This window comes from Danio rerio, chromosome 11 (genome assembly GCF_052040795.2).
Source record: "Danio rerio strain M-AB ecotype USA chromosome 11, GRCz13ab, whole genome shotgun sequence".
Classification (NCBI taxonomy): domain Eukaryota; kingdom Metazoa; phylum Chordata; class Actinopteri; order Cypriniformes; family Danionidae; genus Danio; species Danio rerio.
Genome location: NC_141031.1, coordinates 607,501 through 631,500, shown reverse-complemented (window position 1 = coordinate 631,500; position 24,000 = coordinate 607,501). Strand labels below are relative to the sequence as shown.

At 34.4% G+C, this 24,000-nt stretch overlaps 2 protein-coding genes across 5 annotated transcripts in view; both read left to right on the top strand.

Moving 5' to 3' along the window:
• The window catches only part of poc1a (POC1 centriolar protein A), a 521,349-nt gene that overhangs the window by 135,379 nt on the left and 361,970 nt on the right, over positions 1-24,000 (top strand). The gene's annotated exons all lie outside the window — the stretch shown is intronic.
• The window catches only part of pparg (peroxisome proliferator-activated receptor gamma), a gene marked incomplete at its 5' end in the record, with an annotated part of 74,222 nt that overhangs the window by 46,146 nt on the left and 4,076 nt on the right, over positions 1-24,000 (top strand). For all 4 annotated transcript variants that reach the window (NM_001442015.1, NM_131467.2, NM_001442014.1 and 1 more), the window contains 4 exon segments: positions 4,023-4,161; positions 15,533-15,732; positions 21,714-21,938; positions 22,268-22,511. In NM_001442015.1, coding sequence (NP_001428944.1) covers positions 4,023-4,161; positions 15,533-15,732; positions 21,714-21,938; positions 22,268-22,511 — 808 coding nt within the window.

Here is a 24,000-nt window from a genome sequence, read left to right as displayed (position 1 = left end):
TAGACTCAATGATGAGCTAATCTGTGGTTTCCTTGTCAGCCTAATAACTAATTAATTGCACATGCAGTGAATCAGAAGTGCTGAATATTATGTTTCGACTGATAGACATGCATACTGAAAACTCAATGAACAAAGCCCAGTTCCTCCAGCCAGGTGAACTCATTTATTGTTTCACAACACAAATCCGCAGCGTTGCACTTTACTATATTTAAATATATATATTGGCCTTCGATGTTTCTAAATATAAAAGTGGAGTGATCAAGAGCGAATGCATGAAAACATCCTCCTTTAAAGCCTCTTTCCTGTGTGCATAGTTCTCACATCAGTATGTATTTTTTACCTACTAAAAATACAGCATGGACCGGCTCTTTGACATGAATATGTCTACCCAAAATAGATTTGGCCAACGTCTTTTTTTTTTTTTTTTTTTGCACCCTGTATTGTTTGCACTTTAGACGCAGTGACGGTCTGCAGATACGAGGCTATGAAATCGTCTGTTCCTCTCTGATTCTGCTTTTCATAATGTTTGCGCTTTTGCTCTCGTTAATTGAATTACATTTTTGTTTTTTATTTAATTGTTGGAGTAATTTCCCAGAGCATTTCAGGGGGTTACTTATTAATGTGGCGTACGCACAAAAACAGGAGCAGAAAGATGCGTACCACACAAAATTAACGATTTAAGAAAAACTGATTTATATGGGGAATGCAAGTAAACTCTAAAAATATTTAACATATTTAGTCTGCTTGATCAAAAAATAAAATGCTGGTTTTTAAATCTAACTAATCCCTAAAATTTAAATGCATTGTAAAAATAGTTTGTTTTGGTAATCTTCGATCAAATCTGAGCATTTGCTTTCACTTTAATAGTGGGCGGTCCTTCTGTTGACATCAATCAGAGGGTTTCCATAGCAACTATATATTAATGCCCTGTTAGTTTGCGCTTTAGGGGATGATGTGCAAAGGAAAGCCCCGCCCCCTAATCAACATTCAGCTTCAAGTGGAAGTGCTGGAGAGTGGCGTACGCATGTTCACACTCCTGTTTTGTGGTGTACATCACTTTCCACACAAAAGTTATGATTTATAAAAAAACTGATTTGATTGGAGAATGCAAGTAAACCTAAATATTGACTTAACTGAGCCACTTTAAAGTCCTCCTGAAATCAACATATGCATTGTTTGTTTTTCTAGCTCACTTTGTTATTCTTAAAGTGAATAATATATCCCTAAAATTAAAAACAAAATTGTAAAAATAGTTTGTTTTGGTAATCTTCAATCAAATCTGGGCATTTGCTTCCACTTTAATAGTGGGCGGTCCTTCTGTTGACGTCAGTCTGAGGGTTTCCATAGCAACTGCATATTAATGCCCTGTTGCTCTTTAGGGGATGATGTGCAAAAGAAAGCCACACCCCCTAATCAATATTCAGTTTCAGCTGGAAGTGCAGTTGAAGTCAGAATTATTCGTCCTCCTGTGATTTATTTATTCAAATATTCCCCAAATGATGTTAAACAGAGTATTTAGTGCCTCACAGCATTTCCTGTAATGTTTAGTCTGCAGAACTGAGGCTGTTTTTCTCAGATTCTGCTTTTCATAACATTTGCACTCTTGCTCTCACTAACGACCTCGTGTCAAGACTAAGACTAACAAGAGCCGGTTTTCTGGCCAAAGTCCAGCGCAGGCGGTTCATGTCTGTCCTAATGATATATTATTTAGATAAAGTCCTGCTATCATCAGACCTCGGGTTATCTGTGGCTCTGTGATGACTCCAGTGCTGGACTCATATCTCTGGATTAAAGCACTGATTTGTGCTGAGGAAGTGCTTTGGAAATTTATTTATTTATTTATTTATTGATATTATATTATATTATATTATATTATATTATATTATATTATATTATATTATATTATATTATATTATATTATATTATTCATTCATTTTCTTGTCAGCTTAGTCCCTTTATTAATCCGGGGTCGCCACAGCGGAATGAACTGCCAACCCATCCAGCAAGTTTTTACGCAGCGGATGCCCTTCCAGCCGCAACCCATCTCTGGGAAACATCCACACACACATTCACACACACACTCATACACTACAGACAATTTAACCTACCCAATTCACCTGTACCGCATGTGTTTGGACTGTGGGGGAAACCGGAGAGCCCGGAGGAAACCCACGCGAAGTAGGGAGAACATGCAAACTCCACACAGAAACACCAACTGAGCCGAGGCTCGAACCAGCAACCCAGCAACCTTCTGTGAGGCGACAGCACTACCTACTGCGCCACTGCCTCACCATATATTATATTATATTATATTATATTATATTATATTATATTATATTATATTATATTATATTATATTATGTTATATTATATTATATTATATTATATTATATTATATTATATTATATTATATTATATTATATTATATTATGTTATATTATGTTATATTATATTATATTATTTATATTATATTATGTTATATTATGTTATATTATATTATATTATGTTATATTATATTATATTATATTATATTATATTATATTATATTATGTTATATTATGTTATATTATATTATATTATATTATATTATATTATATTATATTATATTATATTATATTATGTTATATTATGTTATATTATATTATATTATATTATATTATATTATATTATATTATGTTATATTATATTATATTATATTATATTATATTATATTATATTATATTATATTATATTATGTTATATTATGTTATATTATATTATATTATATTATATTATATTATATTATATTATATTATATTATATTATATTATATTATATTATATTATATTATTCATTCATTCATTTTCCTTTAGCTGAGTCCCTTTACTTATCAGTGGTCGCCACAGTGGAATGAACCGCCAACTATTCGAGCATATGATTACCCTTACAGTGGATACCCTTCCAGCCGCAACCCAGTACTGGGAATCGTTCATACACACTCATTCATATACACACACTCATACATACCGCCAGTTTAGTTTATCACTCCCCCTATAGCGCAGAGGTTCTCAAAGTGGGGGTCGAAACCCCCCGAGGGGTCGCGGGACAATGAAGGGGGGTCGCCTGGTGATTTTCAAAAATCAATGAATTTTTATTAAACCTTAAGACTTACTCTATTTTATCAATAACCTACTAAAGTACAAAGAACAAAATAGTCGTTTATAGTTACTATAAACTATATAGTTACTATAAGTTACTAGTTCTATTGGATTGCGACTTCTCTGGTAATTACATTATACTAAAGACACAGCAATACTGTCAGATGCAGCAGATTTTATAACACCAGGTTAAACTTTCTAGCCCATTTACAGCACTGACATACATAAAAAAAAACAACAACAAAGAATAGACTTGGGTCTATTGGTGTGTGTGTGCATCATTGCATACAAGGTTTCTGTATTTATAACCACCACCTCAGAGAATATTGGGGGTCACGAGTCACTGGCATTGACATTTTGGGGGTCGCGGGCTGAAAAGTTTGGGAACCCCTGCTATAGCGCATTTGTTTGGACTGTAGGGGAAACCGGAGCACCCGGAGGAAACCCACGCCAACACGGGGAGAACATGCAAACTCCACACAGAAACACCAACTGACACAGCTAAGACTCGAACCAGTGATCTTCTTGCTGTGATGAGATTATGCTACCCACTGCGCCACCGTGACGCCCCGATTCTGATCATATCATTAATAAACAACTACAAATGTTTTCTGGTGTACAGTATGTTCACTTTTAGGAAGGTTTTTATAGCTTGAGCTGTCAGTGTTGTTAGCAGAGATGGAGTGAGGTGTGTGTGTGTGTGTGTGTGTGTGTGTGTGTGTTCAGCCTTATAGGAACTGCTATTGTGATTGTTGACAATGAGTTGAATAGATCAGATATGTTTTTAAAGAAATCTAGCGAGGCATCAGGAAAACCTTTTTTCCCTCTTCCTTCCTGACGACATTCCTCCTCCTCATGTGTGTGTGTGTGTGTGTGTTTCTGCAGGGTTTTTTCCGCAGGACGATTCGCCTGAAGCTGGTGTACGATCACTGCGACCTGCACTGCCGCATACACAAGAAGAGCCGCAACAAGTGCCAATACTGCCGCTTCCAGAAGTGCCTGATGGTGGGCATGTCACACAACGGTGAGCTGTGTGTGTGTGTGTGTGTGTGTGTGTGTGTGTGTGTGTGTGCGTGTGTGTGTGTGTGTGTGTGTGTGTGTGCATGACAGAACCCTGATGTATTCCTGATATCAAGGATGCATTGATGCAGACTTGAGCGCAAAACTCACTCTAGAAGTCACAGAAGTCATCGCGGCTAAATAAAGCAGGTGGGAAGCGCAGGAGTTTCTCTAAATGAGAAGCTGAACGTAAACATTCAAATTAAAATCTTGTTTATTTGCTGAAATTCATTTTAAAGGTGCTGTGTGTGAGTTTTTGACTCTTCTAAAGTATAAACACACCATCATCTGTGTGCAGATATTCAGATCATGCTCAGGGAACATTCTTGTTTATCTGAAACACAATGCTGAAGTCAGATATTCTGCTGTGAACATGTGCATTACATATCTTTGTTTTGGTCTCTGTAACCCGCCCAATGCCAGTTTAGCCATTTATATTTCAGCAGCCTGGGTTGCCAGATGGTGGAAAACAACGCATTTCATTCATTCAGTCAGGAAGACTTACAAAGCATGTGTCTGTGACTGAAATGCGCCCTCCGGTGGACAGTAGCAGACTCCGAAATGAGACGCAGATTCAGAGTTCCACATGAGGTGTTTATTAATTAGCAAATAATATAAATATATTACAAATGTAAACATTAGTTGAGCAGGTTAAAAGTCCTAACAAAAGACAACGTGATGAGATTGGGCTGTTTCCACTAAACGAAACATGACATTAATTTAACCATTCAGAGGCACAGAATAGTTTCTATTACTCCTTTCTTTTTACTTATTGTTCTCTTTACTTTGTATATTCCAGTCTTCTACAGATTACTTCCTGATTAATATTGTAAATTTCTTCTTTTCTAAATAAAAGTTTGTTTGAAGAAAAAAATCATAAAAATCAGATGCTGCACCGGCTGAATCAGTCGTCTGCTCTCGGAGCGCTGTCAATCCGCATAACATTTCTATCCAGCATGCACCGCTTGAAGTCGAGCGCATCTATTGTCTTCTGTCTGTCACGTGATGAACGAACATCTCAAACCCAATCGAGGACTTGAAAAAGGAAGTAATCTTCTGCTCCTCCTGCACAAATGTGCGCATGCGTAAATGAACCAATCACTCGCTGAGTGCCCTCACCGTTCACGAGTCATGCAGAAGATTCATTTCAAATGAAAGAATCGTTCAAGAATGGCCCATCACTACACACCACCGGTTTCCTGCGAGGGTTTGGCGTACGGCCATATAATGAGTGCTTCCTACTGCGTAAGATGCATTACACCTATTGAGTGTCCCCTTAAACCATGTATACAAGTGTGTGTGTGTGTGTAGCTGTGTATGTGTATGCGTATGTATATGTGTGTGTGCATGCATAAGTGTATCTATGTGTGTGTGTGTGTGTGTGTGTGTGTGTGTGTGTGTGTGTGTGTGTGTGTGTGTGTGTGTGTGTGTGTGTGTGTGTGTGTGTGTGTGTGTGTGTGTGTGTGTGTGTGTGTGTGTGTGAAGCTGCAGGCTCTGCTACAGCCTCAGATGACTGCTCTTCATCTCCTGTGTTGTTGTTTCCTCTGTGTGGTCGGTGCTGCAGCAGCTGTGGCAGAGCTTTCTGAACATGCACAGATCTTGGGTGTGTGCGTTTGTGAGTGTGTACGTGTTTGTGTATGTGTGGTGGGTATGTTTGTGCGTGAGAATTTGTGCATGCGTGTGTGTTTTTATTATTATTATTATTATTATTATCTGTCAGTCTTAATGTGTGTGTGTGTGTGTGTGTGTGTGTGTGTGTGTGTGTGTGTGTGTGTGTGTGTGTGTGTGTGTAGCTCTGTAACCGCAGTAGTGCTGGTTAAACACCTCAGCGTGGAACACCACATGTCATTACCATCATCTCATCTCACAAACCTGCTATAACTGTGTGTATTACACTAACACTAGCCTAGCTCCAGCTCTCTCTCTCTCTAGCCCTCTCTCTCTTTCTTTTTCTTTCTTTTTCTTTCTCTTTCTTTTTCTTTTTTGTCTTTCTTTTTTCTTGTATTTTTTTCAGTTTTCTTAATCTGTTGTTTTTTGTGTTGCTTTTCTTTTTTAATTTAAAAGTTTCATTTATTTTTCTTTGTGTTTTTCTTTATTTTTATTTTTATTAATCTGTTTTTTTACCTTCTTTCTTTCATTCTTCCTTTTTTCTTTCTTTAATTATTTCATTTTGGTATTTCATTGTTTGTTTGTTTCTTTTTTTTTACTTCTTAATCTTTCTTTGTTTTTTCTTCCTTATTTTTTCTTTCTTTTACTTATATTTATTTTTCTTTAGTTTCTTTTTTACTTAATCTGTCTTTGTTTCTTTTTCTTATTTTGTCTTTTTTTATCTTTTTATCTTTTTTCTTTTTTTTCTTTCTTTTTATCTTTTTTCTTTCTTTTTTTTTTTCTTTTTATCTTTTATTTCTTATCTTTTTTCTTTCTTTTTATCTTTTTTCTTTCTTTTTTTTCTTTTTATCTTTTATTTCTTATCTTTTTTCTTTCTTTTTATCTTTTTTCTTTCTTTTTTTTCTTTTTATCTTTTATTTCTTATCTTTTTTCTTTCTTTTAATCTTTTTTCTTTCTTTTTTTTCTTTTTATCTTTTATTTCTTATCTTTTTTCTTTCTTTTTATCTTTTTTCTATCTTTTTATCTTTTTTATTTTTTGTTTTCTTTCTTTTTATCTTTTTCTCTCTTTTTATCTTTTTTCTTTCTTTTTTTTCTTTTTATTTTTTTTCTTTCTTTTTATCTTTTTTCTTTTTTGTTTTTTTTATCTTTTCTATTTCTTTTTATCTTTTCTATCTTTATATCTTTTTTCTACCTTTTTATCTTTTTTCTTTTTTTGTTTTCTTTCTTTTTATCTTTTTTCTACCTTTTTATCTTTTTTTGTTTTCTTTCTTTTTATCTCTCTTTTTTTTCTTTTTTTCTTTTTTCTTTCTTTTTTCTTCTTTTTTTCTTTCTTTACATGTGTTTTTTGTTCTTTTCTTTTTTCTTAATCTGGTTTTTGCTTTTCTTTCTTTTTAATTAGTTTTTCTTCTTTCTTTGGCCTTCTTTCTATTACTCTTTCTTTTTTAATCTTTCTTTTCATCTTTCTTTTTTCTTGTTTGTTTTTCCATTTTAAATTCTTTCAATCTTCATTATTTCTCAATTGCTCTTTAAAAAATTCTATTCTAACTTTCTTCCTTCCTTCCTTCCCTCCCTCCTTCCTTCCTTCCTTCCTATTCTTTTATTTGTGCCTTAGTCTTTCTTTCTTTACTTTTTTTTATATTTCTTAAATCTTTTGTACGCCATGTATACCTTTTTATAGCTCTTTTAAGGAACAATCAAGGAAAAATCTGAATAATTAGTCCAGTATGATAATCTGTCCTTCTCCTTAAACTTTTTGAAACAAACAAACAAACAAACAAACAAACACACACACACACACACACACACACACACACGTTCTGCAGGTGTTTCTCGGAGGTCAGTAAAGTTTATTCTTATCCGCCTGCCTCATTCCCATAGGCTTGCTCTATTTTCCCTCCTCCCCTTCTCTCTCTCTCTCTTCATCTCTTCCCTGATTGGCTGAAATCTGTCTGGATTTGTCTGCTGTCTCCGTTATCAATGATTCATGAAAGCGTGGACTGAAAAACATGCTGTGTCACCCGCTCTGGCGGCCCGCCAACCCCTACAGCCCGCCACACAGATTTAGGCATGTGCCCGTTTACTGAAGGTGTAATGATAATGCTCAGGTCATATCAATCAAAGCTCATACAGCAAGCATATACATGACAGAAGCGCCGTTTACCGCCTACTGTTGCGGATATTAAATATCTGACAGATCCTCTGAAGCTGCAGACGTCACAAACGCCCCCTAGACAAACAACACAATCACACACTCCTGATCAAAGGTTTACCAAGCTTTTGGAGAGGTCACATGACGCTGCTATCTGAGGGCATGAGCTCTTCATATGTAGGGTGTGTGAAAGTCTGATTAATGAAGGACTAATGCTGCTGATGTGAGCTGTCATTATCCATGATTGAGGTGCCAATGCTCCTGTGTTCTATTATGCATCCTACACATCCTACATGTTCAGTGCTATTTACACATGTTGTTTGAGTGAGTGAGCAAGCGAGTCCATGAGTGAGTGATTAATTGAGTGAGTACATGAGTGAGTGATTAATTGAGTGAGTAATTAATTGAGTGAGTACATGAGTGAGTGATTAATTGAGTGAGTACATGAGTGAGTGATTAATTGAGTGAGTGATTAATTGAGTGAGTACATGAGTGAGTGATTAATTGAGTGAGTACATGAGTGAGTGATTAATTGAGTGAGTGATTAATTGAGTGAGTACATGAGTGAGTGATTAATTGAGTGAGTACATGAGTGAGTGATTAATTGAGTGAGTGATTAATTGAGTGAGTACATGAGTGAGTGATTAATTGAGTGAGTACATGAGTGAGTGATTAATTGAGTGAGTGATTAATTGAGTGAGTACATGAGTGAGTGATTAATTGAGTGAGTGATTAATTGAGTGAGTACATGAGTGAGTGATTAATTGAGTGAGTGATTAATTGAGTGAGTACATGAGTGAGTGATTAATTGAGTGAGTGATTAATTGAGTGAGTACATGAGTGAGTAATTAATTGAGTGAGTGATTAATTGAGTGAGTACATGAGTGAGTAATTAATTGAGTGAGTGATTAATTGAGTGAGTACATGAGTGAGTGATTAATTGAGTGAGTAAATGAGTGAGTAAATGAGTGAGTAATTAATTGAGTGAGTAATTAATTGAGTGAGTGAATGAGTGAGTAATTAATTGAGTGAGTACATGAGTGAGTAATTAATTGAGTGAGTGATTAATTGAGTAAGTACATGAGTGAGTAATTAATTGAGTGAGTGATTAATTGAGTGAGTAATTGAGTGAGTGATTAATTGAGTGAGTAAATGAGTGAGTAATTAATTGAGTGAGTACATGAGTGAGTGATTAATTTAGTGAGTAAATGAGTGAGTAATTAATTGAGTGAGTACATGAGTGAGTGATTAATTGAGTGAGTACATGAGTGAGTAATTAATTGAGTGAGTGATTAATTGAGTGAGTAATTGAGTGAGTGATTAATTGAGTGAGTAAATGAGTGAGTAATTAATTGAGTGAGTACATGAGTGAGTGATTAATTTAGTGAGTACATGAGTGAGTGATTAATTGAGTGAGTACATGAGTGAGTGATTAATTGAGTGAGTACATGAGTGAGTGATTAATTGAGTGAGTACATGAGTGAGTGATTAATTGAGTGAGTACATGAGTGAGTGATTGATTGAGTGAGTGATTAATTGAGTGAGTACATGAGTGAGTGATTAATTGAGTGAGTAAATGAGTGAGTAATTAATTGAGTGAGTACATGAGTGAGTGATTAATTTAGTGAGTAAATGAGTGAGTAATTAATTGAGTGAGTACATGAGTGAGTGATTAATTGAGTGAGTACATGAGTGAGTGGTTAATTGAGTGAGTACATGAGTGAGTGATTAATTGAGTGAGTACATGAGTGAGTGATTGATTGAGTGAGTGATTAATTGAGTGAGTACATGAGTGAGTAAATAATTGAGTGAGTACATGAGTGAGTAATTAATTGAGTGAGTACATGAGTGAGTGATTAATTGAGTGAGTGATTAATTGAGTGAGTACATGAGTGAGTGATTAATTGAGTGAGTGATTAATTGAGTGAGTACATGAGTGAGTGATTAATTGAGTGAGTTATTAATTGAGTGAGTGATTAATTAAGTGAGTGATTAATTGAGTGAGTTATTAATTGAGTGAGTACATGAGTGAGTGATTAATTGAGTGAGTGATTAATTAAGTGAGTGATTAATTGAGTGAGTACATGAGTGAGTAAATAATTGAGTGAGTACATGAGTGAGTGATTAATTGAGTGAGTGATTAATTGAGTGAGTAAATGAGTGAGTGATTAATTGAGTGAGTGATTAATTGAGTGAGTAAATGAGTGAGTAAATAATTGAGTGAGTACATGAGTGAGTGATTAATTGAGTGAGTTATTAATTAAGTACATGAGTGAGTGATTAATTGAGTGAGTACATGAGTGAGTGATTAATTGAGTGAGTGAGTACATGAGTGAGTGAGTGAGTGAGTGAGTGAGTGAGTGAGTGAGTGAGTGAGTGAGTACATGAGTGAGTAATTTATTGATTGAATGAGTGAGTGAGTGAGTGATTTATTTATTGATTAAATAATTGATTTATTGATTTGGTGAGCGAGTGATTTTGTTTATTGGTTGGTGGTCCAAATGTTTGAGTGAGTGGGTGAGTGTAATTTGGTGATTAAATGTTTGAGTGAGTGATGTATTTATTGTTTGATTGATTGAATGATCGAGGGTTTTAATGATTGATTGGTTGATTGATTGATTGATTGATTGATTGATTGATTGATTGATTGATTGATTGATTGATTGATTGATTGATTGATTGATTGATTGATTGATTGATTGATTGATTGATTGATCATTTTTCTCTGTCATGGCATTTTCAGCCGATGATTCTCATATTGTAATGAAAGAGTTTGTGTAGCTTTTCTGATGACAGGACAGTCCCTTCAGAAACCGCAGCTTTGTTTTAGTGCGAACTCAACATTAGACAGTAAATGTCTCTATTGTGGGAGATCTTATCATGTCAGAGAAATAGTTCAGCAGATCTCAAACATGCAAAACAAAAACATTACGAGTCAATGAAGAAAAAACACTTCAGAGCCTGTTTATTGTGTAAAATACATGCAGATACTTCACTTCGGTACAATAAAATGAGGGCACTTCTTCATGTTTCCTGTCTGACGGCTGAAGACTTGCCCAAGGTTTACCAGAAGACACTTAAAAAACATCCATTTCAGCACTTGTTGAATTTGTTTAGCGTTTGACATTATTTTCTGGAGGGTTCGATGGTTTTGGCCTGGCTATGTTTTCGTTTCTGCTGTCTTTGATCAATTCGGCTGTCCTAGATTCAGAGGAAATGCTTACAACTCTCGCCGAGTTCAGATTACAGTCTACTGATTAATGCAATATTAGATGCCATTAATAATGAGTAGCGGATAACGTAGTGTTTTTAAACATATTTTACACTTTGTGTCTGACAAGGGTGTGTAAATGAACATTCTGCAGTCATTTACTCAGTCTCATGTTGATCTGTAACTTATTCAGCAGGAAAAATAAGTATTGAACACGTCACCATTTATCTCAGAAAACTTATTTCTAAAGGTGCTGATGACTTGAAATTGTCACCAGAAGAAGAATATATATGCAAAGAAAACAAATCTACTGTAATTAGTTCACAAATGAAGTTATGCATAATAAAATGAAAAAAATAAAAAGGATTTGAACACATGAAGAAAGGGAGATGTGGTTGGGCAGTGAAAGCCCAGACAGCAGCTGAAATCTCTCAGTAGTTCCTCATCAAATGAATATCAGCTGCTTCAGTCCAACATCTACATTAGCAGGAGGATGAAGATCAAACCATTTCAGCAAGACAATGATCCAAAACACAACCGAGGAGTCTCTCAGATGCTTTCAGAGAAAGAAAACCAAGCTGTAGAATGGTCCAACCAATCACCTGACCCCAATCCAATAGAGAATACAGAATGAAGCTCAGATTTGATAGACGAGACCCACAGAAGCATCAAGATTTACACACTCTGTTGAAGACTGTGAGAAACTCACACCTGAGCACTGCATGTGGCTTCATTCTCCATATGAGAAACGTCTTTAAGATGCTGTCACCAAAACAGCCTTTAAATAAAGTGTTAAATACACTTCAGTAGTTCAGCACTTTCTCCTTCTGTCATTTCATTATCACACATACCTTATTTTCAGATTTTTTAAAATTTGTTTTATTTTTAATGTTTATTTTGTTTGGGTTTTTTACCAAAATCTGCTTCATTTCCATGTCAGCAGCTCCTTCAGAAATATTACAAACATGACAATGTGTTCAACCCTTATTTCCCTCATTATATGCCTTTATTTTCTTCATTTGAGCACATAAAGAGAAGAATGCTGCCTTTGTGGCTTTATATTATACTCTGACAAAAGTTAAACAGCCGTGTCATTTATTTAAGGCGCATGTTTATGTTTGTCTAATAGAAAATGATGGTTTTCACGACAGGTTTAAACCTGTTTCGTTCAGTTTGTCCAAAGCAAATAACACTCCCTATTGCAGAAATAATAATACAAGAAGCAGTTTTGTTGAAATAGCATTTGTCTTGATGTGCTGTCAAATCCTTTTTTAGGAGAAGAGGAAATATAATGCATATTTTAAAAGGACATAATAATAAGCATTACGGTTAAAAGCTGAATTAATATCAGACAATTAAAGAGGTTTAAAATTTACTTTCTTATGAAACCTCATTTGGCTTTCATGTTTCTAAAAAGGAAAAATATTATGTCAATATTAATGTTAAATATCCATTCATTCATTCATTCATTTTTCTTCAACTCAGTCCCTTATTTATCAGGGACCACCAACTATTCCAGCATATGTTTTAAAAGTGGATGCCCTTCCAGCTGCAACCCAGTTCTGGGAAACACCCATACACACTCATTCTCTCACACACACACACACACACACACACACACACTCATACACTACGACCAGTGTAGTTGATCAGTTCCCCTATAGCGCATGTGTTTGGACTGTGGGGGAAACCGGAGCACCCGGAGGAAACTCACGCCAACACAGGGAGAACATGCAAACTCCACACAGAAACACCAACTGACCCAGCCAGGACTCAAACCAGCGACCTTCTTGCTGTGAGACCACAGTTAAAAACACTGAGCCACCGTGCTGCCTAGCAGTTTTTTTAAGAAAATAAAATAGATAAAAAAAATACAATTCAGAAAGTTATTAAAAACACTTCTGAGTATAAAAAATGTCCGTTTTTCTAAATAAATAACAGAAAAGAATTCACACTTAAAAAGATTAAATTAAATAAATTAAATAACACATTATTTAAAAAATACTTCTGAGCATAAAAAAATAAAAAATAAAGCAAAAATAAAAGATATAAAAGAAATTACAATAAAAAATTACAAATATATAAATGATTATAAATACCATCTTAGTATAAAAAGCAGAAAAATAATTACAAATAAATTATATTAAAATAATTCTAAATATTCTAAATGAATAAAAGAAAAAATCCCATTTAAATAAAATAAATAAAATTAAATAAAAAAAATAAAGAAACACTAAAAAATGTAAAAAAAAAAAATTTAAAAATTAAATTAAAAAATATTATAATTATTTAAAAATGCATTAATTATTTATAATTATATGTAGATTGTATATATCCATACTGCTAATGCTAGTTCGAGATCGGTTTCAATTTCAGCATCAATCATCATCTGGAGCAGTGACGTCTGAATTATTCATTCATTCATTTTCCTTCTGTGTAGTCCCTTTATTTATCAGGGGTTGCCACAATGGAATGAACCGCCAACTATTCCAGCATATGTTTTACAAAGCAGATGTCCTTCCAGCTGCAACCCAGTAATGGGAAACACCCATACACACTTATTCAATTTGGCCAATTTAGTTGATCAATTCGCGCATGTGTTTGGAATGTGGGGTAAACTGGAGCACCTGGGGAAAACCCACACCAACACGGAGAGAACAACTGACCTAGCCGGGACTCGATCCAGCAACCTTCTTGCTGTGAGTTCACAGTGCTGATCACTGAGCCTCTGTGCTGCCCCTAGCGTTAAATACATTTAAACCACAAATATGATCTAGTTAGTGGGAAATAAAACCCAACTTTAGTGTTTTAGTTGGTTCAAAGTGTGCATTCTTCCAGATAGCTTGTGTTGTTTTTAGGTAATTATTACATGTAGGATTGGGGAGTGTTTCTGTGTATCTGATAGAGAGGGAAATATATCACTGAAGGGGCCCATATACACTAAAGCAATGACCGCATCACTGCACGGTTTATGGTTCTGTTTTCATCTTTTTTCTCATTAAAATGACAGAAATCTGCAAAACCATAAAGTGTCCAGATTAGATATTTAAAGGTGCCTATAAAGTTTTTACAGCATACACAGAGTTTTAGGAGCCCAAATCATCATTCGTTTTTTATCAGATATTTATCAGAATTTTGAGGTTTACAGCATGACTAAATGCAAAATGCAGGATATACAGATTAAATATTCCCACTATTTGTGCTCATTTACACTTTTGCTCCTCGAAAACGGCTGCTTAAATGTGTCTTTTGTTAGTTTAATGCATATATTATGAAATTCGGTGTGCATGTTTGTAAAGAGGGCACATGCAGATGTGTATAAACACTTTGTTTATGTTTGTGTGAGATTGTTGACAAGGCATGTGCTCAATTTAAAATGTTTTTTTGACAACTGAAGATTATTTTGTGTTGTGTATTTTCAGAGTACATCACGCTGTGTGTTGTGTTTGTGTGTGTATATGTGTGTGCATGGATGTGTGCGTGTGTGTCATATTCACGAGCACTCCAAATATGGTCAAAACCAAGCTTTTCACTCTACGGGTAATTCCTCTGGTTAGAGATAAGCACATAAATCAGTCTGTGGAAATTGTGTGTTGCTTATAGCCACAAACCTACTAAGTAGACATCAGATATCACATTATATATATATGTATATATTAATTTAATCATTTATTCCAGTGATTTCAATAATGAATTTTCAGCTTCATTACTCCAAGAATCACATTATCCTCCAGAAATCACTTTAATAATAATAATAATAATAATAATAATAATAATAATAATAATAATAATAATAATAACAATAACAATAATAATGATAATAATAATAATAATAATAATTATTATTATTATTATTATTATTACTACTAATATTATTTTTATTAATAATAATAATTAATATTGTTATTATTGTTATGAATTATTGCTATTGTTATTAATATTATTTATTATTTATGGTTATTAATAATAATATACTTATTATTTTTTATTATTATTAATAATATTTTTATAAAATTTATTATAATTATTACTATTATTATTAATTATTATTATTATAATTATTACTATTACTGGAGTAATTTCATTTGAAACTGCATACAGTAAGTAATAAATAAATATTTAATAAATAAGTATTTAACAATTTGCCTTTTTTTTACATAAAATAAATGCTTTAACAAAAAAAAAAACATGAAATATTTAGCATCAGAATACCAAAGATGAGGAGGAATGCTGGCGGTGGTCATGATGCCCTGTGTTCACACTGAAAACAAACTCCCGTCTTCAACTCCCACACACACGCTCGCGTCCCCGCAGACTCAGATCTGTGTTTGGGGATTCTCATCCGTCTGTTTGTTTGTTTTTTCCCAGCGATTCGCTTCGGTCGAATGCCGCAGGCTGAGAAGGAGAAGCTGCTGGCCGAGTTCTCCAGTGACGTGAACCACATGCACCCGGAGTCTGCAGACCTGCGCGCGCTGGCCCGACATCTCTACGAGTCCTATCTCAAATACTTCCCTCTGACCAAAGCCAAGGCCAGAGCCATCCTGTCCGGGAAGACCAGCGACAATGCTGTGAGTTACTCACGCTTCACTTTATACTACACAAGAAATCAAAACCAACCATGTTGATGTTGTCAGCTCACATTGCTAGTTTTGTGCTGAACACTTCATCTGTGCCTGTCATTAAGAACAAACTATAGTTTTTCGGCTCTGACTGAAATCTCAGATCGTCTGCATCAACATCAGTGACACGCAGCCCGGGCTGAAAATCAGGTTTCCAACTGATCATGAGTCTCAGTGTGCAGATAAGAGATAATCTCACACCACGCTTTCATCATATCCTGAATTACACGCAGAACAAATCATACAACACACAATCAGACCAAGTGTTAAAGGGACAGATCACCTAAATATGAAGATGCAGTCAATAGTTACTGTTTCTGTCTTCAGTTCAACACAAACCTACACTGTATGAAGTTATATGATCAGTTGCAGGTCAATGCAACTTACTAAACCAAGTTAATCTTGCTCTAACTTAATTACACAAGCTGTTTAGCGTAATATAAGTTCAATTGAAATCATAGAAATCATTTCATTCAATTGTTGATTTTCTTTTCGGCTTATTCCCTTTATTAATCAGGGGTGGCCACAACGGAATGAACCGCCAACTTATCTAGCATATGTTTCACACAGCTGATCCCCTTTCAGCTGCAACCCATCACTGGGAAACACCCATGTCATTCACACACATACACCACGGACAATTTTAGCATACCCGACTCACCTGTACCACATTGGACTGTGGAGGAAACCCGAGCACCCGGAGGAAACCCACACAAACATGCAAACTCCACACAGAAAGCCAACTGACCCAGCTGAGGCTTAAACCAGCGACCTTCTTGCTGTGAGGCGACAGCACTACCTACTGCGCCATTGCGTCGCCCTAAAGTGATTAAGTTATAGGCAACCAGGACGTCTTTACAGTGTAGATATTTTGAACAATGTTAGAAACCTGTAACCATTAACTTCCATTGTGGGAAAAAAGAAATACTATGGAAGTCAATGGTTACAGGTTTTCAACATTTTTCAAAATATCTCCTTTTGTTTTTTTATATATGAATGTTGAGTAAACAATTGCATCATATTTAGTTTTGAGTGAACGATCCCTTTTAACGTGTGCATCAATTACACAATTATGTGTAAGAAAATATATTTTAAAAATACTGTGTGAGTTTCTTTCAACTGTATGTTCACAGTATTATTTTCTAAAATTCAAAACAAAAATCTTTGTTTTATTTAATATCACACAGTGCTGCATTCATATTATATCATACTATATGCCGTCATTTGTTCATAATTAAATCAAGTTCGATTAAAAACCACACAAATTTACCCTGAACGACAAAAAGAAAATATATTAAGGAAAAATCACACGTTAATTATGATTTCATGTAGTTTAGTTTGTAAGCGTTTGGAAAATATATCTATATTTTAAATAGATTTACATAAAATCTAAAGTTTGATCCAAATCATACATATAATTTAAATAATATATAAGTTATATAATATTATATTTCATTCATTCATTTTCTTTTTGGCTTAGTCTCTTTATTAATCAATCAAAGTCGCCACAGTAGAATGAACCACCAACTTATCCAGCATATGCTTCCAGCTAAGACCAAACACTGGGAAACACCCATACACAGTCTTGCATTTACAAGCTACACTAATAATTATTATGATATACATAAATATTTACTCTAAAGCTTATTATATTTACATAAAGCTGAGCAGCAATAAAAGACACCTAAATACTTAAAAAAAAATGAATTAAAAAAAAAATAAAATATATATATATATATATATATATATATATATATATACACACACACACACACTTTTTTGACTTCAACAAGAGATATGAGCATTTAATATCTTGCATTGTGCGATAATTTGTATACGTAATATTTAGACATTTAGACTTAAAAATATAGTGTACTAGTATCAATATTTCCTTTAAAGCCTATTTTATTTACATGTATGAATCTCAGCAGCAATGAAAGACAAACACTTAATAATAATAAAAATAATACTATTTTTGACAGCAGAAATAAGCTTCACGTGTCTTTCAGAAGAGATATGAGCAAGGCTGTGAGATGCTTGTTTTGACTAACAGACGACTGATATCCAACATCTGCTTTTTACTTATAAAAATATTTATGAAAGCACGGACTGCAGAAAGAGAGTCTTGCACAAATACACCAGCGTAAATCTGCATATGAGAAGAGTCATAAATCAAGCTTCGTCAGTTCCACATTCACAGAACAAAGGAAGCTGACACGAAACGAAACGGCAGCTTTTCTCTTCTAATATGAGAGCAGACGCTGCGAGGAGTTATGCTTTTATTTTTATAACACTCTTTTTGTTGAGATGTAACAGCAAATGTGATGGATAATGCAGCGCTGTTGTGTTTACATGTACTGAATTGAGATTAAAAATAACAAAGCAAAAACCAAACCGCAGGTTGTTTTATTTAGCAACAGATTATTCCAGATAATAAAACAGTAGAAATCATTTCAACTGTATATAAAAAATTACAATTTTAATCAACAACAGATTATTCCACAGAATAAAATGAATAATTGAAGATGCAAATAATAATAAATAAAATAAACAAAATCAAATTAGTGACAGATCATTCCAAATAATAAAACATTAGAGATCAATAACTAACTAACAATATATATATATATATATATATATATATATATATATATATATATATATATATATATATATATATATATATATATATATATATATATATATATATATATATATATATTTTTTTTTTTATATATATATTTATATATATATATATATATATATATATATATGTATATGTATATACTGTATGTATGAAGAGTTCAGATGCAAAAACCTCTAAGTGCCGTCTGAAATTTTCCCCTAAAATTCACATTTTTTCAGTCTACTATATTTATTTTTAGTTATTTCATTTTAAAGGCAATGAAAATAACCTATTCTTTGCACTAAATGTACAATTACTGAAACTACAGAACAGGCTGAAAAAAAATGCTAATTTTAGATGAAAATTTTAGACAGGTTTTTGCATCTAAACTCTTTATATATATATAAAGATATAGAAAATATAGATATATATATAAACAAAAGCCACAGATTGTTTCGATTAGATTATTCCAGATAAAATGTCATAGCAACAAATGTTTTTTATGTTATTTTAACTTATTTTATGAATGTTTTAGCTAATGTTTTACAATATACAAAGTTTAACTTTAATATAAGATGTGATAACTTGACAGTTTTATTTCAAGTTAACAAAAACTATTTGACAATCTGGAAACCTGTAACCATTGGCTTCCATTGTAGGAAAGAGAGATACTATGGAAGTCAATGTTTACAGATTTCCAACATTTTTCAAAATATCTTCTTTCGTGTTCAACAAGTGAATGCTTAGTAAGATGAGATGACTAGAACATTTTTGTGTGGATTTATACTAGTTTATTTGTTTATATACACACATTTTTGGGGTTTCATTATATATACATTGACGTTGTATTATTTGAGAGATATGTTGTATAACACTCATCATCTTCTTTATTTTATTTTTATGATCAATTATTTCTCTCGCTTTCTCAATGCTGAATTAATAATAATTGTTGAGTTGATCTTGTGTTTAATGTATTACTTTAGCATTGTTGAGATGTTCTAATGAGTTATAAAACTCCAGACGCACCTCATCTCTGTTATCCTGATGAAGGCAAGTGTTTGCCGAAATACGTAGGCGCAGTTTTGAGGACTTGCCATGTCAATAAAGACTTTTTAATATTTTTTTTCCACATTTTTCGACTTACTTTTGCCGACTAGAACATTTTATTTTTATTTGATTTAACACTGATGCAACCACTGACTTTCATTGTAGGAAAGAGATACTATGGAAGTCAATGCTGCGGGAATATGTTACACCATGTAGAAATATATAAATGAAAACACTAATAATTCACAGAAAGCCGTATTTAGCAACGCTTTATTTAAGTAAATGTAGGGAAATGGGGGAACATGTAGCATTAAAGTTTACCGGTACAGATGAATGCTTGTTAAGTTTATTAATAAAGATAAATGCTTGCAGATAATTGAACAGATAAACACTTTCAGTGCATTGAGTTGTTCTGCTGCAGAGATATTTCAGAGTCTGAGGTGGAACCACACGCCTTTAAAGCCTTGAATAGGAAGTCCATTTTGCGCAGCAGCATTTCTGAAGTCACGCTCAGAATCTCAGTCAGTCTTTGCAGAAGTCAACAAACACACAGGATACACACTCGCATGCAACCTCGCATGTTTTAATGAACTGCCAGATGTAACGGGTTAAACAAGAGGGTTTGGGTTTGTTAACGTGGTTTTTCAACACATCATGCAGAAATACTGGTATAGTGTGAGTTATTCACCATCATGGTGCATTAAAATTTCTTTGATATTTTCTCCTCAATTTCTGTTTAACGGAGAGATTTCAACACATTTCTAAACATAATATTAGACTGGATATTCTTCAAGACACTGGTGTTCAGCTTAAAGTGACATGTAAAGGCTTCACTAGGGTAATTAGGGTAAAGTTAGGGTAATTAGGCAAGTCATTGTATAACAGTGGTTTGTTCTGGACACAATCCAACACTAATATTGCTGAAGGGGAGAATAATATTGAGCTTAAAATGGGTTTAAAATTATTTTAAAAATGCTTGTATTCAAGCCCAAATAAAACTAATAAGACTTTCTCCAGAAGAACAAATATTAAAGGAAATACTGTGAACAATTCCTGAATCTGTTCAGCAGCATTTGGGAAATATTTAAGAAACAAATTCACACAATGCAATCAAATCCTGGTTGCCTTACATTTTTAAGCTGAATTAAATTAATCTTCTGAGTCTTTTGAAATTTAGAGCATGATTAACTTTAATAAGTATTAATAAGTAAGTAATTGTAAACATGGGAGTGACACAAACAACTGAGGTTTGGATCCAAATGCAGGTTTAATCAGTGGTCAGGCAAGCAATGGTCAATACAGGTGCAAACAGGTATATGAAGACAGTCCAGAATCATAGTCGAAGTAACAGGCAAGAGGTCAGGCGGCAGACGGAGACAAAAGGTAAACAAGGCTGAGGTCAAAACACGGAGAAACAAGACAAGGAAAACGCGTTGTAGTGTTATTATACAGTTAACAAGACTCGGCAATGGGAGTGAGTGAGTGTGCTGCTTAAATAGTGTGTGCAATCAGTCTCTAACAATCCTCAGGTGGTGCAAGTAATCAGTCTAGATGAGGAAGCATGAGTGAGTGTGACCGGAGTGCATGTATGAATATGTAGTCCAGAAATGGCGGATTTGTAGTCCATAAGTTATTGTTAGTGAAATCCAGCGATCTTATGGAGTACAATCGCTGGTTATCGTGACAGTAATAATAAGTATTAATGTCCTAAAAATGCTGTCAGGACTAATTGATCATATTATTTTTTACAGTGCAGGACGGCGAATAATTTTAACTTCAAATGTATTTAAATCGATTCAATATTGCTTTCCCGCAGAATTGATCAAACAATATCAGCTGTGTATCTATAATATCTGACTCTATATCTCTTTTTTTATTTATTTAAGAGTTTTTATTGCACATAAATAATTTAGGAAATATTTTAAAAAAAGAAAAAATGTCAAATGGGGGCTAATAATTCTGATTGAAACTGTGAATATATAAACACGGTCGCTGTTCATCTAAAACTCCACATCTATAATCCTCTTAGTCTATGCTGACATTATCTTCAGCAGCTCAAACACTCTAATGGCTAATGGACAGACGGCTTCTCACTCAGGGCTGCTGTTTATGCTAATGAGATGGAGAGATGGGCACTAGTGGGCGGAGCTTTCCCCCTCTGATGACACGTATAAAGGGAGAATGTCAATCACAGTGTTTCTGTGGACTCTTGAATTAATGATTCTGGTTATGTTCACACACTGCAATTGTTTTGCAGCCTTTTGTGATCCACGATATGAAGTCTCTGGTGGAAGGCGAGCAGATGATCAACTGCAGATACATGCCGCTCCACGAGCACCGGCGCTCAGATCTGGGCATCATGCATGAGGTGGAGCTGCGCTTCTTCCACAGCTACCAGTCCAGATCTGCCGAGGCCATCAGCGAAGTCACCGAATTCGCCAAGAGCATCCCGGGGTTCATCAACCTGGACCTGAACGACCAGGTGAGCAGGGGGCGGGGCGATGGGTGGAATAGGGGTGGGGCTTCTGGCACCTCAGTCCCTAATAGTTCCTCAAAAGCACAGGATATTTTGGGTTTGTTAAGATTTTCTTGATCTTACCGAATGAAATTCCTACTTGAGTATATCCAATCAGCTCGCAATAGAAAAAAACAAGCCACGCCCACTGTTTTCTCATTTAATATTCTGTTGCTTAAGGTTGCAGCTTTCAGTTCATGTGGACTGTAAATGAACAGGGTTTTAAGGGTAACAGGGCTGTGGAAGGGAGTGTAGTGACCCACTGTTTTGTTTATAATGTGTGGCTCCCCCTGCAGGTGACGCTGCTGAAGTACGGGGTCATCGAAGTGATGATCATCATGATTTCTCCGCTCATGAATAAAGACGGGACCCTGATCTCCTACGGACAGATCTTCATGACCCGCGAGTTCCTCAAGAGTCTGCGCAAACCCTTCTGCGAGATGATGGAGCCCAAGTTCGAGTTCTCCATCAAGTTCAACATGCTGGAGCTGGACGACTGCGACATGGCGCTGTTCCTGGCCGTCATCATCCTCAGCGGAGGTCAGTTCAACCTATCTAATATAATATATTATATATCGTATGTAATATATAATATATCGTTCTATCTATCTAATATATGTTTTATTTATATCTATAGTTGAAGTCAAAATTATTCAACCTCCTGTAACTTTCTTTTTCAAATATTTTCCAAATGACGTTTAACCCTCTGGGGTCAGCAACTGCGTATACATAGTTTGAGGCGTCTACTGATAACGCCGAAATGAACTTTCAGTTTAGATCATACAGATAAGATCAATACATCAATCTAATCTGTTAGCTGTCTACTTTAAATTGTGCACACTCACAATAACAACAAAAGTGTCAGCTTTTGCAAAATAATGAAAATAAACAGTGTAGTCTCTCCCCGAACTGTTCAGTAAAATGCACTGAACTCCGCATAAACAAAACACACAGACACGAGACATATATCTATGAATGCTTGAACTGTCTACTTTTAAACGCAGCGAGTGCATGATGAGAACAAATAGTGTTTGATAAAGTAATCAATATGAACCCAACTCTATGTCTAGTTTCTCAATCTGAGCTCATTATTTTTAATGCGGCCACGCTCATGAGGCTGTGTTATTACAATCGTCCATGTGGGATGTGGACATGTAAACTGTAGTCAGAAAAAACAGCAGAATCTCCACGAATACATGAGAAATATACATGAGAGCCAGATCTGCTTAAAGCTTGGAAGTGGCTCTTACCAACTCATTATGAAAACAAATGTTGTCAAGACGACTCTACCCATGTCCGCCATTATTACAAACAATGACGAACCTGCCCACACGCCCACAAACAAACACAGCTAAACACAAATAATAAGGATAAACGCCCATGATTCCTGAACTCCAGGAATAAGTTGAAATTATGACCCATTTAACCTTACAGTTCCAACGTGATCTGATGCTGCTTTCGTAACGTAGAACATGGTGCATGTTATACGTTATTTATTTATTATTATTTTTGTTTTACCACAGTCAAAGTTTAGAAAGAGTTAACTAAGGCTCGATCATTTGGGCCGAATATATATAAAAGGTCTTAAAATATTATTTAGATGTTTAAGTAATTGTTTTTGATGTTTAAAATGTTATTCATTCTTGTGTTTTGAAGCTTTTGTCATTACGCTATTCAAACTGCACACCTTAGTTCCAAAAACAGCGAGCAAACACTTGTCCAGCAGATCTAATAACGATTACTATTCAGCATAATTCATCTAGTGTGACTTTGGTTATACAATCTGATTACTGTTGGTAAAAATGACTTCCTGTGCACTGAAAAAATTGTTGCATGCAAAACTGTTACAAACAATTTATTCGTGTTGAATTTAAACAAACAAATTAAGTTTAATAACGTTCAACTTAATTTGTTTGTTTAAATTCAGCCTAAATAAATTGTTTACAACCTCTTAACTTAAAAAAATGGAGTAAATCCAAAAATGTAAGAATTTTTTTCAGTGTACCTTTCTCTGTAACACCGGGGTTGA